Genomic DNA, 14,636 nt, shown 5'->3' with positions numbered 1-14,636 from the left:
TACCGAATACATTGACGATCTCACATTGACAGGACAAATAGTACCAGAACCCGCCAAACTAATTAAAAGACAGATAAGGTACTGGATGACGTTTTAGACGACCCTCATTAACAGGATAGACGAACTTGAAGACGAACTACTAAGATTAGACATGGTAACCCCATACTCCGACACTGACAGATCAGGATGCTACAACACATATGACCAACCAGAGCAACCATGCAAAACAACACCACCAACGACCCAACGAGGCCCTTCTACTCCAACGCAACGACGCACATACGATACCACGAAATGCGAAGGATATATCAAACCAGTTAAGTTCGTTTTAGGTGAGACTTTGAACCCTACCGTTATGCAAGCCAGCGAAACTGGAACTCAAACGAAAGACACAGACAAATCAGACACCCCAGGCTGCATTCAATCCAAACGAATAATAACTCACACTTACTCATCGGCAGAGGAAGAAGATGACGTATATCACTGCCCCTACGCCAGAGATTGTAGCGTACACAAAAATGATCCACCAAATCCCAATGCCAATCTTGGACAGGCCACAGCACTGACCGACACCGCAAATGACACGCATAAAGTCGGGGCAACAACCGCAACTAAAGCTGACAGTGCGCATATCATACTCAAAGCTGATACGACCGATGCAAATAATGACGAAGAGCAGACCTTTGAGAACCAACTCGTGTCAGACCGAATTAGAACTAAGGTACACTCACCCAACACATCTAAAACGCAACAAGATAGCACAAATGAAACACACAAAAAACACACAAAAATAATCACAGCCTTCAAGAAACTAAACCCACGTAATAAACCTAAACAGCCTAAGAGAGTTAAAAAAGTGAAAGCGTGTGACGACCAACCGCGGCAATTGCCGGCTGTTCCAACACCTTGTGTCAAAATAGTGATTCCCCCCAGTGGTGTAAACACACCCTCAGTTCCCAAATCAACAACCGCAACGTCAACGCCATTGGAATCCCCCGCAACGACCAACATGGGCACCCATCCAGCGCTTCTCGCAGAGGCGCACAACGACTCCACTACACCACCACGGCACGACACGGCAGCGGGCACGTCAACACACGCCACCACCACCACTAGTTTTAAATACGATAAGTTAGACCTAAATGTAAAATTAAGTAGGCTAGAAAAGAGGGACATATTAGAGACGGCACAACGGATGCTTATTCGCACCCTACATCCATATGGAGATTCGGTCTGTTTTCGTACATCGGAGCAAACCGACAGACTCATTCTCAAAACAGAAAACATTCCGACGGATCCTGACAGCCTGCTTAATCTGCTCATGCAGGTGTGCGCGCGCAGGGAGGAGCCATTCGACCTAGATAAGCTATATAAGGATCACGTTAGGGCTCATGGGAGAACATACTTCGATTATAGTCAAACTGGCAGCAAGTGCTACGCCACTGTTAAACACCCGAACTGCTGTTAGCACAGCTTAATGCTATGCGGAGTATACTCGTCAACTCGGAGCTCCCACAAGCCCTACGTGAACTAAGAAGTGATATTCTGTGTTTACAGGAGCCATATACCAGAATAGGTCAAATCCCTAATCTCCCTCCAGGCGCGGTGACAGTTGCGGAGGGGGCGGGCTGCAAGGCATCCGTCACAATTCTAAACAAAGGAATATACCCGGTGAAAATCACAGAACTCTGTTCTGAACACCTAGCTACAGTCGAAGTCACGCACAAGGGGGATACGTGGATCATCGCGTCGCTGTACGCCCAATTCTGTCACAGCATTATACCATATGCAGACCTCATTAGAGATCTTGCAAATTATGCTGGCAACAAGAAACTACTTATCTGTGCAGACATAAATGCCAGATCCACCCTGTGGCATTCAGACAGAACTGACGACAGAGGCAGAATCATAAACGACATCATTAATGAAAATGGACTCCACATACTCAACGAAGAAGGACACCACCCGACTTACACCGGACACAACGGCTACACATCAAACATAGACATTACCATCGCCAACAATGCTGCCATTAACCATGTACGAGACTGGACTGTACATGATCAGATCACAGCTAGCGACCACAACATCATCACACTAACCTTAAATGGTACATCCAACATCAACTCAGTCACACAACCCAAAAGACTGTTATTTAACAAAACGGATTGGAATAGGGTCAGACGAACAATACATGAGCACACATTGCACGACGTCACCGGTAGCGTTGACTTCCGAGCACACATGCTGACGGACATCATCACAAAAATACAGAACACCTGCATACCTACACAAAGCAAGACAAAACACCAAAACATTCCATGGACCACACAATTAACGCGACTCAAACAGGACTCAAAACGTAAGCGTAAGCTTTATCAACGAGCAATCTCAGACAGAGAATGATAAGTACGACTACACGACTACCGGCTTGCCAAGGACAGGTACAAACTCGAGCTGAATAAGACCAGGAAAGACCACTGGAACAGCCATGTAGCAGCACAAACACAACTAAACATTTGGGGGGAACCATACAAAATAGTGACAGAAAAAGTAAAGAGCCCACTGGTTCTGGGAACGCTGCGACAGGAAGACGGCGCGATGACTAAGGGCTGGAGACGCACAGCGGAGTTCCTGCTAAGCAAACTCCTGCCTGATGACATCGCTGACACTGACACACCAGAACAAGCAGCACTGAGACGCGAACTCGACACAGCATACATTACACCAACTGTCGTCTGTCCTTTTGCACAGGAAGAAGTCGCGATAGCGATTTCAGAACTAAAAAACAAAAAGGCGCCAGGACCAGACGGTATCCACTCTGAGGTACTAAAACAAATTGCACCGCAGATCACCCCATATCTCACAACATTGCTAAACGACGCATTAAGGCTGGGTCGAGTGCCTGCAGTGTGGAAGTCCTCGAAGGCGGTCATCATCAAAAAAGCCCCAGACAAAGACCCCTCAGATCCCAAGTCATACAGTCCAATATGCCTCATCAACACACTGGGTAAAATACAAGAGAAACTACTTTGTAAACGACTACGAGCACATAGAACACTATGGGGACTAACACCACACCAATACGGCTTCAGGGAAGGGAAATCTATAGACGACGCAATAAACAGAGCACTCTAAATAGTACATAACACACCTAACAAATACACACTTGCCATTATGATAGATATATCAGGTGCTTTCGATAACCTGTGGTGGCCGGCCTTGTTCAAGAGGCTCAGACACCTGCAGGTGCCGGAATCCCTGTACAATAGCTTCATCGACTATTGCAAAGACAGGACAGTCGTTTGGCACATGGACAATCAGAAAGTAATCAAACGTATTACAAAAGGCTGTCCACAAGGGTCGATCTGCGGCCCCATCTTCTGGGACATAGTGATTGAACCGTTCCTACAGTTACTAGAGGAGCACACTTTGACAGATGGAGTTGTCGCCTATGCTGACGATCTACTCGTGGTTGTATCAGCAAATAACCGGGCCCAGCTAGAAGAAAGAGCCAATGGAACACTTCATACAATAACCAAATGGTGTGCTAAGAACAAACTAAAGATAGCAGAAACCAAAAAACATACACACTGTTAAAGGGCATCCTACGCAGGACCCCAACAGTCAAAATAGGGGACACAAACATAAAAAGACTCGCGGTTACACGCTATCTAGGAGTATACATTGACGAACGTTTGAACTTCCACGAACACATGCGAATATGCACAAACAAAGCAGAAAAGCTACTACACAAACTGGCAAGGCTAAATTCGGAACAATTTAGACTACCCCTGTCAGTCACACGAACATACCATTGTGCTCTCTTCGAGTCAGTACTATGCTTTGCTGCCAGTACATGGGCCCACAGATTGAGTCTCTCAACCAACAGAACCATCGTACGTACAGGACAAAGAAGTGTTTTACTTCGATTAACTGGGGCCTTCAACACAACGTCAATTGATGCACTATGTGTGGTCATGGGAATCTTCCCAATAGACATCACAATCAGGTACCGTGCAGCAATGTACTGGCTTAGGATGGGGAGAATAGACCAGATTCGGCAGATCACTGGTGTACCGATTGAGTCAACACGCTAACTTAAAACATGGCGAGTGGATACCTGGCAGAGCGAGTGGGACAACAGCGATAAGGGCCGCCGAGTATACAACTTCTTCCCTGACATCCGGGAAAGACTAAAACTGAAACATATCGATCCCAGCCGCGGTATGGTACACTCCATCACAGGACACGGCCCCTATCCCACGCACCTGAACCGCGTGAGTCTGCAGCAGACTAATAGATGCACATGCGGGGAAGAAGGTTCCCCTGAACACATCGTCTTTTTCTGCGGACAACGCACGATCACAAGACACACAGTACCCGTAGACCACTTGAACACACAAAATGAACTACATGCCATAGTACGCGATCCTGAAAGGTGGACTGAACTTAATACACTGACTGACGAAATCTCAAAGATTCAACATGTTGAATATTTACGCAACAGACCATATAGAAGGCAAGTCGGCACAACCAGACAACAGGATGCCCAGGGGATCACAGACATTACTGATACATCGAGTGAAGAAGAAGAAGACACAGATGCAGACCAAGGCACCAACACAGATATTGAGGCGTCCAGCGCGTATGACCCATAGTGTCAAGTAAAGTGGCCTCAAAGACTTTTCCCGAAAGACCGACAAATGGTGCATATGTCACAGAAATTGTGGAAAACTGATTGCACCTAAATGTAAATATGTATATAGTTAATAGTACCTCCATGTCTAACATGAGCTTAAAGCTAGGCACCCCTTCAAGGGACCTACGCCTTCTGGTAAGAGGCAGCGCACGGCCTGGATGGAAGGATCTTAATTGTGGTTCCTCTTGACTGAGCCCAACCCGACAGATACATCTTGTAGATCGGGGAAAACCACCGTTCAGGCCGTGTTGTCGGCGGGGCCGGGAGGTGCTAACAACCGAACAGTCTTTATTAGGAGCCATGCAAGCCCGAAATAAACAGCCACATTCCATCTCACCTCTATTACCATTACCATAACAACTTTCCACCAATAACTTCTGAGCCAGATCAAAAAGCTGGGCATTATTTGTTATTCATCACAAGGTAGCTTTGCAGACTAGACTTGGAGGGTTAGTTGGCTAATGTACCTCAACCTTCCATAGTTAAGTAAGTACTTAGAATGGCAGACATTAGAAGGAATGGTGAGCGACGTCCAGCGACTTGAGGATCATTCCAAGACCCTGGACGCCGCCCACAACCAGGTGACGGGCCCATACTACACCATTCCTTTCCCTATTCCTTTCCCTTTTCTCTACTTCTTCCAAACATCCTATTAATTATTAAGTTTTTGTATTATTATTTTCTTAATTCTTTCGTATACTTGTCTGTCTGTCTGTATCCTACTTATTTTATATTTTATATTAGTTTTAAGATTTTAATATGCTGCACAATAACAAAAAAAAGATAAGAACCATACAAAGCCCGCCTCCACGTGGCGGGACACGGGCAACGGTGTGGGTGGGGACGGGAGCCGGGGTGATGGCACAATCAGCCACTCCGGACCCCGGACCCAGCCACAGCGGCCAAGAGGCTATATAAGACCCACCATAAGAAATTAGGCGGTGGGTCATTAAATATAAAGCAGCAAGTGAAAAAAAAAGTGTCGAACAGTCCAGTGGTAGTAGCGCCCCGCCGCAGGTTTTGCACGCCCCTGACACAGAATTTCCTCCTTTGCGTGCCAAATCTGATGTTGTTCCGTCTGTTCCTCAGGTGGGTGTGCCGCTTTTGAATAATAAACGGCGTCGCGCACAAGATGGAAATAGTACGGATGAGCATCTCCCCGAGATGCCCCACTCCGAGAGACCGACATCCTCCGAGCCACAGAGTAGTGTAGATGCTCCCTGTTCCCCAGAAGTAGCTGTTCCGGTAGCGGCTGCTGACGCCCCTCCGGCTTCCGACGCGGCTTCTCTCGAGTCGGCTCGTCGGTCGGGCCTGTTGGCGCCGCCTTCCGAACCGACTTCGTTGTCACAACAAGTTGAGCCGCAACAACTTCCTGCTTCGCTGCCCCACACCTCTGCCAGCGGAGCTGCTCCGCTTCCTTCCAACTTAGCAGCTTCGGAGCATCCTGCTCACGTTTCGCCTCCGTGTAGTCCATGTTTGCCGGAAGCTAGTATTGGTGTAGACCAGTCCGTTTCGTCGGATGTTTCCCCCGCGACCCCGGACCCTGACTGTGGACCGGCGCGGCTGTTGTCGGATACAGAACTTGACCCTCCTACGTCACCGGCGGCTCCCGCTTCCTTGCCCGTCAGCCGACGCAAGTTGCGCGTTCAGCCGAACGTCAATGCTGTTCGTAAAAGACCGAAACGTAAGGGATCCGCGGAAGGGGGTAGCAGTCCCCCTCCCTCGGATGCCTCCGTCTCCCCTGCTATGGACTGTGATGTTGATGCGTCGGTGTAGGTGATTTCTTCCCTCGCTCTTCTCTCCATGGTTCAAGCATACACCTTTCTTACCTTAAATGTTAACCGTATTGAGTCCGACGTTCGCATTGCCTCTTTGCGGCAGTTTCTCTACGACTCCTGTGCAGACATACTATTTTTGCAGGAAGTATTGTTTTCTGATCTCTCTCTACCTGGATTTCAAACTGTTTTTAATGTCGCACCGGAAAATTCAACAGGAACTGCTCTTTTCTTTCGAGAAGGTATTCCTGTTACTGACATTGAATTCCTTGACTCTGGCAGTGGGATTGGTTGTCGTCTTTTTGATCTCTGCCTAGTTGTTTTGTATGCCCCCTCTGGTTCGGGTCGCACTGTGGCTCGATCGCGCTTTTATAAGGAAGAGCTTATTTATCTTTTGCGCAAGAGTCCTCGGAGTCTCCTGCTCGGAGGCGATTTTAATTGTGTTTTACGCCCTGAAGACCAGTCCCCCAATTTTAATTATTGCCGAGATTTACATGACTTGGTTCGTACGATGCACCTGCGTGATGTTTGGGAACACAAATATCCAACCCTGGTGAAATTTACGTATTTTACCGCGTCCTCATGCAGTAGACTCGACAGATTCTACTTCTCTGATTTTTTATGTGATAACATTCTTTCTGTCGGTGTTATTCCTACTAGTTTTTCTGACCATTGTGCTTTTACTGCAACTGTAAACCTTAGTCACCAACCAGCAAAACTTTATCGTTCCCAGTGGATGTTAAATGTTTCCCACCTTGCCGACAGTGCCATTGATGAAGTTGTAAGTGCCGTGTGGGAGCGATGTCTTCGCTCTGTCCCGCGTTACCCCTCCTTGCTCGTTTGGTGGACTGCGTTTGCCAAGCCCATGATTCGTCAGTCTTTGATTTTTTACTGTGCCGCAAGGGCGCGCGATTTTAAGAACACGTATGAATTTTACTACTCTGTCCTGCGTGAACTGTATGACGCGGCGGGTCCTTCTCCTCTGCGGATCCATGATGTTCGTCGTATTAAAGCAAAGCTCTTGACCCTCAAACGATGACAGTTGGATGGTCTGCAAGTAAAGTCGAAACCTCACTCTCTTGTTGAAGGTGAACTGGGTTCTTTGTACCACCTGCTGCGGCATCAGACTCGACGTCGTCGCACCTTCATCTCTTCTCTTATGGTGGATGATGGACGACAGCTTATTGCACAGGAGGATATGACGCGTGCTCTTCATCAGTATTACGCTAGTCTCTATTCTGCCGACGATTCTGGTGCGTCACTTTCTGATGATGTCCTTGAGGATCTTCCTGCGACGATCACGCCTGACGCGAACGGCGACTTTCTCCGGGAGTTCCAGGTAGATGATGTTTTCGATTTTATTGCTCGCTCTCCGTCCGGTAAATCACCGGGTCCAGACGGCCTGCCTAAAGAATTTTATCTCCGTTTTTGGCCTCTTTTGGGTGGCACTTTTACGCAGATTTTAAATGAGATTGTCAGGGGGATGGATGTGCCAGCCGATTTGAAAGTAGGGAAAATTGTTTTATTTCCGAAGTCCACTGGTCGTTTATCTGCTGGCAATCTTCGTCCGCTCACATTGCTGAACTTTGATTACAAGACAGCTGCTAGAGCGCTCAATAGTCGATTGTCTTCTCTGCTTCGGGGTGTGATTGGTGCACATCAATGTTGTTTTCCTGGTAGATCTATTCTGATCCCAGTAGCCGAATATCGGGATGTTGTCTCGGTTGCGGCGGTTACAAACGTTCATTGTGCCTTTGCTTTCCTCGATTTTTACAAGGCTTTTGATCACGTCAGTCATGTGTTTTTAAATCGTGTTTTAGATACAATTGGTTTTAACGCTTTCATCACGTGGTGTTCTTGGTAATTTGTATTGGGGAATAACTGCTCGGGTGTCAGTCAATGGTCAGCTGACGCCGCCCTTTGCTATCCGCCGAGGGGTACCTCAGGGTAGTCCGTTCTCTATGTCTCTATTCATATTGTCCCTGGACCCGCTGCTTCGGACTCTTGCTTTCAAGCTTCAGGGTATGACCCTCTCTGGTCGGAAGCTCACTGTTAAGGCGTACGCGGACGATGTCGTTGTTCTCCTCCGTCAACGTGATGATATCACATTGTTGAAAGGGGCAGTTGATGCATACTGTTGTGTCTCTGGAGCGCGTCTCAATCAGGGTAAATGTTAAGTTCCTTGATTTTCGAGGGTTTCGCGATGCTGATGTCCCTTGGGCCACTTTTGTCGATCGCCATACGTCATTGGGGATTAGCATTGATCGGTGTCCCATAAAAATGGCGGCTCTTAATTGGAAATCTGTCACCGAGAAGATACAGGGGGCTCTGATGGTCCATGAGCAGCGCTCTGCTACCATTTTGCAAAAAATCAGAATTTTAGAGACATACGTGTTATGTAAAGCCTATTATGTTGCTCAGCTGTTCCCACTTCCCATTATGGTGGCGAAAAGGTTGCGCCAATTGTCTAGCAGGTTTATATGGAAGGGTCATCTATTCAAGTTGCGTTACGAGGTTATGACGAAACCGCGTATCTCCGGAGGCTTGGGCCTCACTGACATTACTCGCAAGGCATCTGCCTTGTACGTCCGCCGTACGACTCTAATTGTTACGCAAGAAATACTTCAATTACATCCAGACTTTTTACTGTTGTGAATCCCAAGAGCCTTGCTCCACCTGTCGACGTCGGTCGCCTCAATTTTAAGTTGAAACACGTCCGGGAATTTTATATTGCGGTTAGTTACCTCGGTGACGTCTTCTTGCGACGACCGGTGCCAACGACCAAGAGCTTGATTGCCCGTTGGGAGGGGCTGGCCGGTCCCAATCCAATCGAACTGGCGTCTCCATCAGTGTCCTGGAAGAACGTCTGGAGGAATGTTAGTCTGCCGATCCACACTATGGCTGTGGCGTCCACGTGGTGTAGGGTAGTTAATGGTTTGGTCCCCACCAACGTACGACTGCACCGTATTGGTCTTTCTGACACGGAAAACTGCACTCGGTGTGGTCTCCAGGACACACTTGAGCATCGATTCACCTGCAGTGGGCACCTTGCTAATTGGATTTGGCTCAGGAAACAACTGGCTTTTGTCACTAGGACTGCTGAAATCGCTTACACCATTGACATCATCGTACGGCCCGATTCTTCCTTTTATCCGCGAACGAAGCTCAATACCGTTATGTGGTTGCTTGGACACTTCGTACATTTTGTTATTAGTTGTCATGAAGAGGATGAACACCTTACGTTTCGACAGTACATTCTTACTGCTTACTGGAACCGATTGCGCATGCCAGGACTCCGTGAAGATTTTGCAAATATGCTTAGCCTGACATTTGAAAGGGAGGGTGTTGGCTAAGGTCGCCTGTGTTAGCCGATTTCCTATATACTGTTTCTGGATTTGCCACCTTTCTGTAAACTACTTTTCTAAACCTGGACTGACGTTTTCGTGGATATTTAGGACGAACAAGAAAAACAAACGTGAGACCAAGAACAGCGACAGTAGGGGAAAGTACGACGCCGTAGTACAGGTGCCATTCGGAAACAGGACGGTGGAGTCATCGTGGCCAGGCCTCAGGTTTCGACCCCTGCCCGCTTTGTTTCCGCAGGCCTGAATCTGAGTGTCAGCCCTAAATTTTAAACAATGGCATATCAAGTAATACAAAAAAAAAAGTGGTAGAGCACTGGTCTAGTAAACCAGGGGTCATGAGTTCCCATCCTCAGAGGAGGAAGACGAATTTTGGAAATCAGTTGCGCGTCGTGGCCGTATAGCAAACAGTATCTGTGATGACGAACAATTAGCGAGAAGCGTTTTATTAAGAATTACGCTCAGATGTGATTAAGGCGAATGGCGCAGATAAAAAGAAAAAAAAAAGCGGTAGAGCATTGGTCTAGTAAACCAGGGGTCGTGAGTTCCATCCTCACAGGAGGAAGACGAATTTTGGAAATCAGTTGCGCATCGTGGACGTATAGCAAACAGTATCTGTGATGACGAACAATTAGCGACAGGCGTATTATCAAGAATTACTCTCAGATGTGATTAAGGCGAATGGCGCAGATAAAGCATTTGCCAAAGCGGTACGGCATAAGGTGGGACGAGGCAGTCTGAATTACATTTTATAGATGTATTTCTCACAAATCTCAGAGCCTCTCGCGGTCGTCGTCGTCGTCATCGTCGTCGTCGTCGTCGTCGCCGCCGCCGCTTCTGCAGAAGTAGCAAATGGCCATCGTAGCAAATGCGGCGAGGGACACCCTGCCATCGATTCCGAATGCACAAAGTGTGTGGTCTTGTTTTCCTGTCTATGTTTGGTCGGTCTCGTAAGAGGTTGAATGTAACGAATGGATGGGAAAGAGTAAGGGGCAGCGGCTGTGTGGAACGAAAACACAATTCCTCAGGGGGTGTGAGCGTTTCGAAATGAGTCATATATAAGTTATACTTAGTCGTCAGTGACCGTGTGGCCTAATGGATAAGGCGTGGGTCTTCGGATCCGAAGATTGCAGGTTCGAATCCTGTCACGGTCGTGTTTTTCCAGTTCTGAAAAAGAAACATACCGTTTCAATGTAGCAATTGAGCAGTACGAAACCGTCTGAATGTTGCTGTTGACCATTTTGTACTTGGAGATGGTCTTGAACCTGAAACACACACAACATGACCGGTGTTAACTAGCGAAATGGTGGGCAGAGTGCCCTCACCGCGAGTTTTGACTGGCACTTGCACATCTAAAACAACGTCGGAAAGTAACTCGTTCGGCTTTTGAGTCACATCAAGTGTGTGTGTTAATTTTGACGCCGCTAGCTCTGCAGATTTTCATGCAATTCCTTTACCTCTCAGAAGTGAATATGATATAAAAGTGAAGTACGTGACGAGTGTGACGTTAGGAAAACATTAGGCACCATGGAGAGATTCTGTATGGGACCAACCAACCCAAACGAGTACTGTGTGATCTGCTGCAAAGCAGATATGCAACGAGGCAGCACGGCTAGCTCAGTCGGTAGAGCATGAGACTCTTATTCATAGGGTCGTGGGTTCGAGCCCTACGCTGGGCGAAAAGGAATTTTTGTCCGCTGCAGATGTAAATTACCGATTTTCTGATTAACGTGATGTAATGGAAACAGCAACTTTAAAATTTGCCTATGTCTCCATCAGTCGCAAGAAAACTGTATTTGAAGTGAAGGTGATTTTGTAGACATGTGTGAAAGTCATGTTCTGAAGTGCAAGTGGTTTTGGTTGGAGAGAACACGGCTACGTGTCAGATGTGTAGCCAAGCAGGAATGGGTCGCCATAGCTGCAAATATTAGTCGAAAATATGAAGTGTTGTCAGCTGAAGTCTGATGATTCAGACGACCGTACGGACGAAGTACGCAAAAGTGCCGCTAGGCGGCGCCTGTTTAGCTCAATGGTAGAGCATTGGTCTAGTAAACCAGAGGTTGTGAGTTCCATCCTCACAGGAGGAAGACGAATTTTGGAAATCAGTTGCGCATCGTGGCCGTATAGCAAACAGTATCTGTGATGAGGAACAATTAGCGACAGGAGTATTATTAAGAATTACTCTCAGATGTGATTAAGGCGAATGGCGCAGATAAAGCATTTGCCAAAGCGGTGCGGCATAAGGTTGGACGAGGCAGTCTGAATTACATTTTATAGATGTATTTCTCACAAATCTCAGAGCCTCTCGCGGTCGTCGTCGTCGTCGTCGTCGTCGTCGTCGCCACCGCCGCCGCCGCTTCTGCAGGAGTAGCAAATGGCCATCGTAGCAAATGCGGCGAGGAACACCCTGCCATCGATTCCGAATGCGCCAAGTGTGTGGTCTTGTTTTCCTGTCTATGTTTGGTCGGTCTCGTAAGAGGTTGAATGTAACGAATGGGTGGGGAAGAGTAAGGGGCAGCGGCTGTGTGGAACGAAAACACAATTCCTCAGGGGGTGTGAGCGTTTCGAAATGAGTCGTATATAAGTTATACTTGGTCGTCAGTGACCGTGTGGCCTAATGGATAAGGCGTCGGACTTCGGATCCGAAGATTGCAGGTTCGAATCCTGTCACGGTCGTGTTTTTCCATTTCTGAAAAAGAAACGTATCTTTTTAATGTAGCAATTGAGCAGTACGAAACCGTCTGAATGTTGCCGTTGAGCATTTTGTGCTTGGAGATGGTCTTGAGCTTGTAACACACACAACAAGACAGGTGTTAACTAGCGAAATGAACGGCAGAGTGGCCTCACCGCGAGGTGTGACTGGCACTTGCACATCTAAAACAACGTCGGAAAGTAACTCGTTCGGCTTTTGAGTCACATCAAGTATGTGTGTTAATTTTGACGCCGCTAGCTCTGCAGATTGTCATGCAATTCCTTTACCTCTCAGAAATGATTATGAAATAAAAGTGAAGTACGTGACGAGTGTGGCGTTAGGAAAACATTAGGAAGCATGGAGAGATTCTGTATGGGACCACCCAACCCAAACGATTACTGTGTGATCTGCTGCCCAGCAGGTATCCAACGAGGCAGCACGGCTAGCTCAGTCGGTAGAGCCTGAGACTCTTATTCACAGGATCGTGGGTTCAAGCCCTGCGCTGGGCGGAACGGAATTTTTTCCGCTGCAGATGTAAATAACCGATTTTCTGATTAACGTGATGTAATGGAAATAGCAACTTTAAAATTTGCCTACGTCTCCATCAGTCGCAAGAAAACTGTATTTGAAGGTGAAGGTGATTTTGTAGACATGTGTGAAAGTCATGTTCTGAAGTGCAGGTGGTTTTGTTTGGAGAGAATATCGGCTACGTGTCAGATGTGTAGCCAAGCAGTAATGGGTAGCCATAGCTGCTAATATTAGTCGAAAATATGAAGTGTTGTCAGCTGAAGTCTGATGATGCAGACGACCGTACGGACGAAGTACGCAAAAGTGCCGCTAGGCGGCGCATGTTTAGCTCAGTGGTAGAGCATTGGTCTAGTAAACCAGGGGTCGTGAGTTCCATCCTCACAGGAGGAAGACGAATCTTGGAAATCAGTTGCGCATCGTGGCCGTATAGAAAGCAGTATCTGTGATGAGGAACAATTAGCGACAGGCGTATTATTAAGAATTACTCTCAGATGTGATTAAGGCGAATGGCGCAGATAAAGCATTTGCCAAAGCGGTATAGCATTAGGTGAGACGAGGCAGTCTGAATTACATTTTATAGATGTATTTCTCACAAATCTCAGAGCCTCTCGCGGTCGTCGTCGTCGTCGCCGCCGCTTCTGCAGAAGTAGCAAATGGCCATCGTAGCAAATGCGGCGAGGAACACCCTGCCATCGATTCCGAATGCGCCAAGTGTGTGGTCTTGTTTTCCTGTCTATGTTTGGTCGGTCTCGTAAGAGGTTGAATGTAACGAATGGGTGGGGAAGAGTAAGGGGCAGCGGCTGTGTGGAACGAAAACACAATTCCTCAGGGGGTGTGAGCGTTTCGAAATGAGTCGTATATAAGTTATACTTGGTCGTCAGTGACCGTGTGGCCTAATGGATAAGGCGTCGGACTTCGGATCCGAAGATTGCAGGTTCGAATCCTGTCACGGTCGTGTTTTTCCATTTCTGAAAAAGAAACATATCTTTTTAATGTAGCAATTAAGCAGTACGAAACCGTCTGAATGTTGCCGTTGAGCATTTTGTGCTTGGAGATGGTCTTGAGCTTGAAACACACACAACAAGACAGGTGTTAACTAGCGAAATGAACGGCAGAGTGGCCTCACCGCGAGGTGTGACTGGCACTTGCACATCTAAAACAACGTCGGAAAGTAACTCGTTCGGCTTTTGAGTCACATCAAGTATGTGTGTTAATTTTGACGCCGCTAGCTCTGCAGATTGTCATGCAATTCCTTTACCTCTCAGAAATGATTATGAAATAAAAGTGAAGTACGTGACGAGTGTGACGTTAGGAAAACATTAGGAAGCATGGAGAGATTCTGTATGGGACCACCCAACCCAAACGATTACTGTGTGATCTTCTGCCCAGCAGGTATCCTACGAGGCAGCACGGCTAGCTCAGGCGGTAGAGCATGAGACTCTTATTCACAGGATCGTGGGTTCAAGCCCTACGCTGGGCGGAACGGAATTTTTTCCGCTGCAGATGTAAATAACCGATTTTCTGATTAACGTGATGTAATGGAAATAGCAACTTTAAAATTTGCCTACGTCTCCATC

At 47.2% G+C, this 14,636-nt stretch overlaps 1 protein-coding gene and 5 non-coding genes across 6 annotated transcripts in view; 5 read left to right on the top strand and 1 right to left on the bottom strand.

Annotated features, from left to right (window-relative positions):
- LOC126302892 (uncharacterized) overlaps window positions 1–6,176 on the bottom strand; it is a 223,198-nt gene extending 217,022 nt beyond the window's left edge. Inside the window, exon 1 of the mRNA XM_049991748.1 lies at window positions 5,691–6,176. Within this exon, the coding sequence (XP_049847705.1) occupies window positions 5,691–6,176 (486 nt within the window). The remainder of the gene's footprint in view (window positions 1–5,690) is intronic.
- A 4,744-nt stretch (window positions 6,177–10,920) lies between these two features.
- Window positions 10,921–10,993, top strand: Trnar-ucg (transfer RNA arginine (anticodon UCG)). The gene has a single exon. It is a non-coding gene; the product is annotated as a tRNA-Arg (tRNA).
- Window positions 10,994–11,445: 452 nt separating this feature from the next.
- On the top strand, window positions 11,446–11,518 carry Trnak-cuu (transfer RNA lysine (anticodon CUU)). The gene has a single exon. It is a non-coding gene; the product is annotated as a tRNA-Lys (tRNA).
- A 924-nt stretch (window positions 11,519–12,442) lies between these two features.
- Window positions 12,443–12,515, top strand: Trnar-ucg (transfer RNA arginine (anticodon UCG)). Its single transcript has one exon. It is a non-coding gene; the product is annotated as a tRNA-Arg (tRNA).
- A 1,426-nt stretch (window positions 12,516–13,941) lies between these two features.
- On the top strand, window positions 13,942–14,014 carry Trnar-ucg (transfer RNA arginine (anticodon UCG)). The gene has a single exon. It is a non-coding gene; the product is annotated as a tRNA-Arg (tRNA).
- Window positions 14,015–14,466: 452 nt separating this feature from the next.
- On the top strand, window positions 14,467–14,539 carry Trnak-cuu (transfer RNA lysine (anticodon CUU)). Its single transcript has one exon. It is a non-coding gene; the product is annotated as a tRNA-Lys (tRNA).
- The last annotated feature ends 97 nt before the right edge of the window (window positions 14,540–14,636 follow it).

This window comes from Schistocerca gregaria, unplaced genomic scaffold (assembly GCF_023897955.1).
Source record: "Schistocerca gregaria isolate iqSchGreg1 unplaced genomic scaffold, iqSchGreg1.2 ptg000180l, whole genome shotgun sequence".
Classification (NCBI taxonomy): domain Eukaryota; kingdom Metazoa; phylum Arthropoda; class Insecta; order Orthoptera; family Acrididae; genus Schistocerca; species Schistocerca gregaria.
The sequence above is the reverse complement of the archived record's forward strand: the minus strand, read 5'-3'. Positions and strand labels throughout refer to the sequence as shown.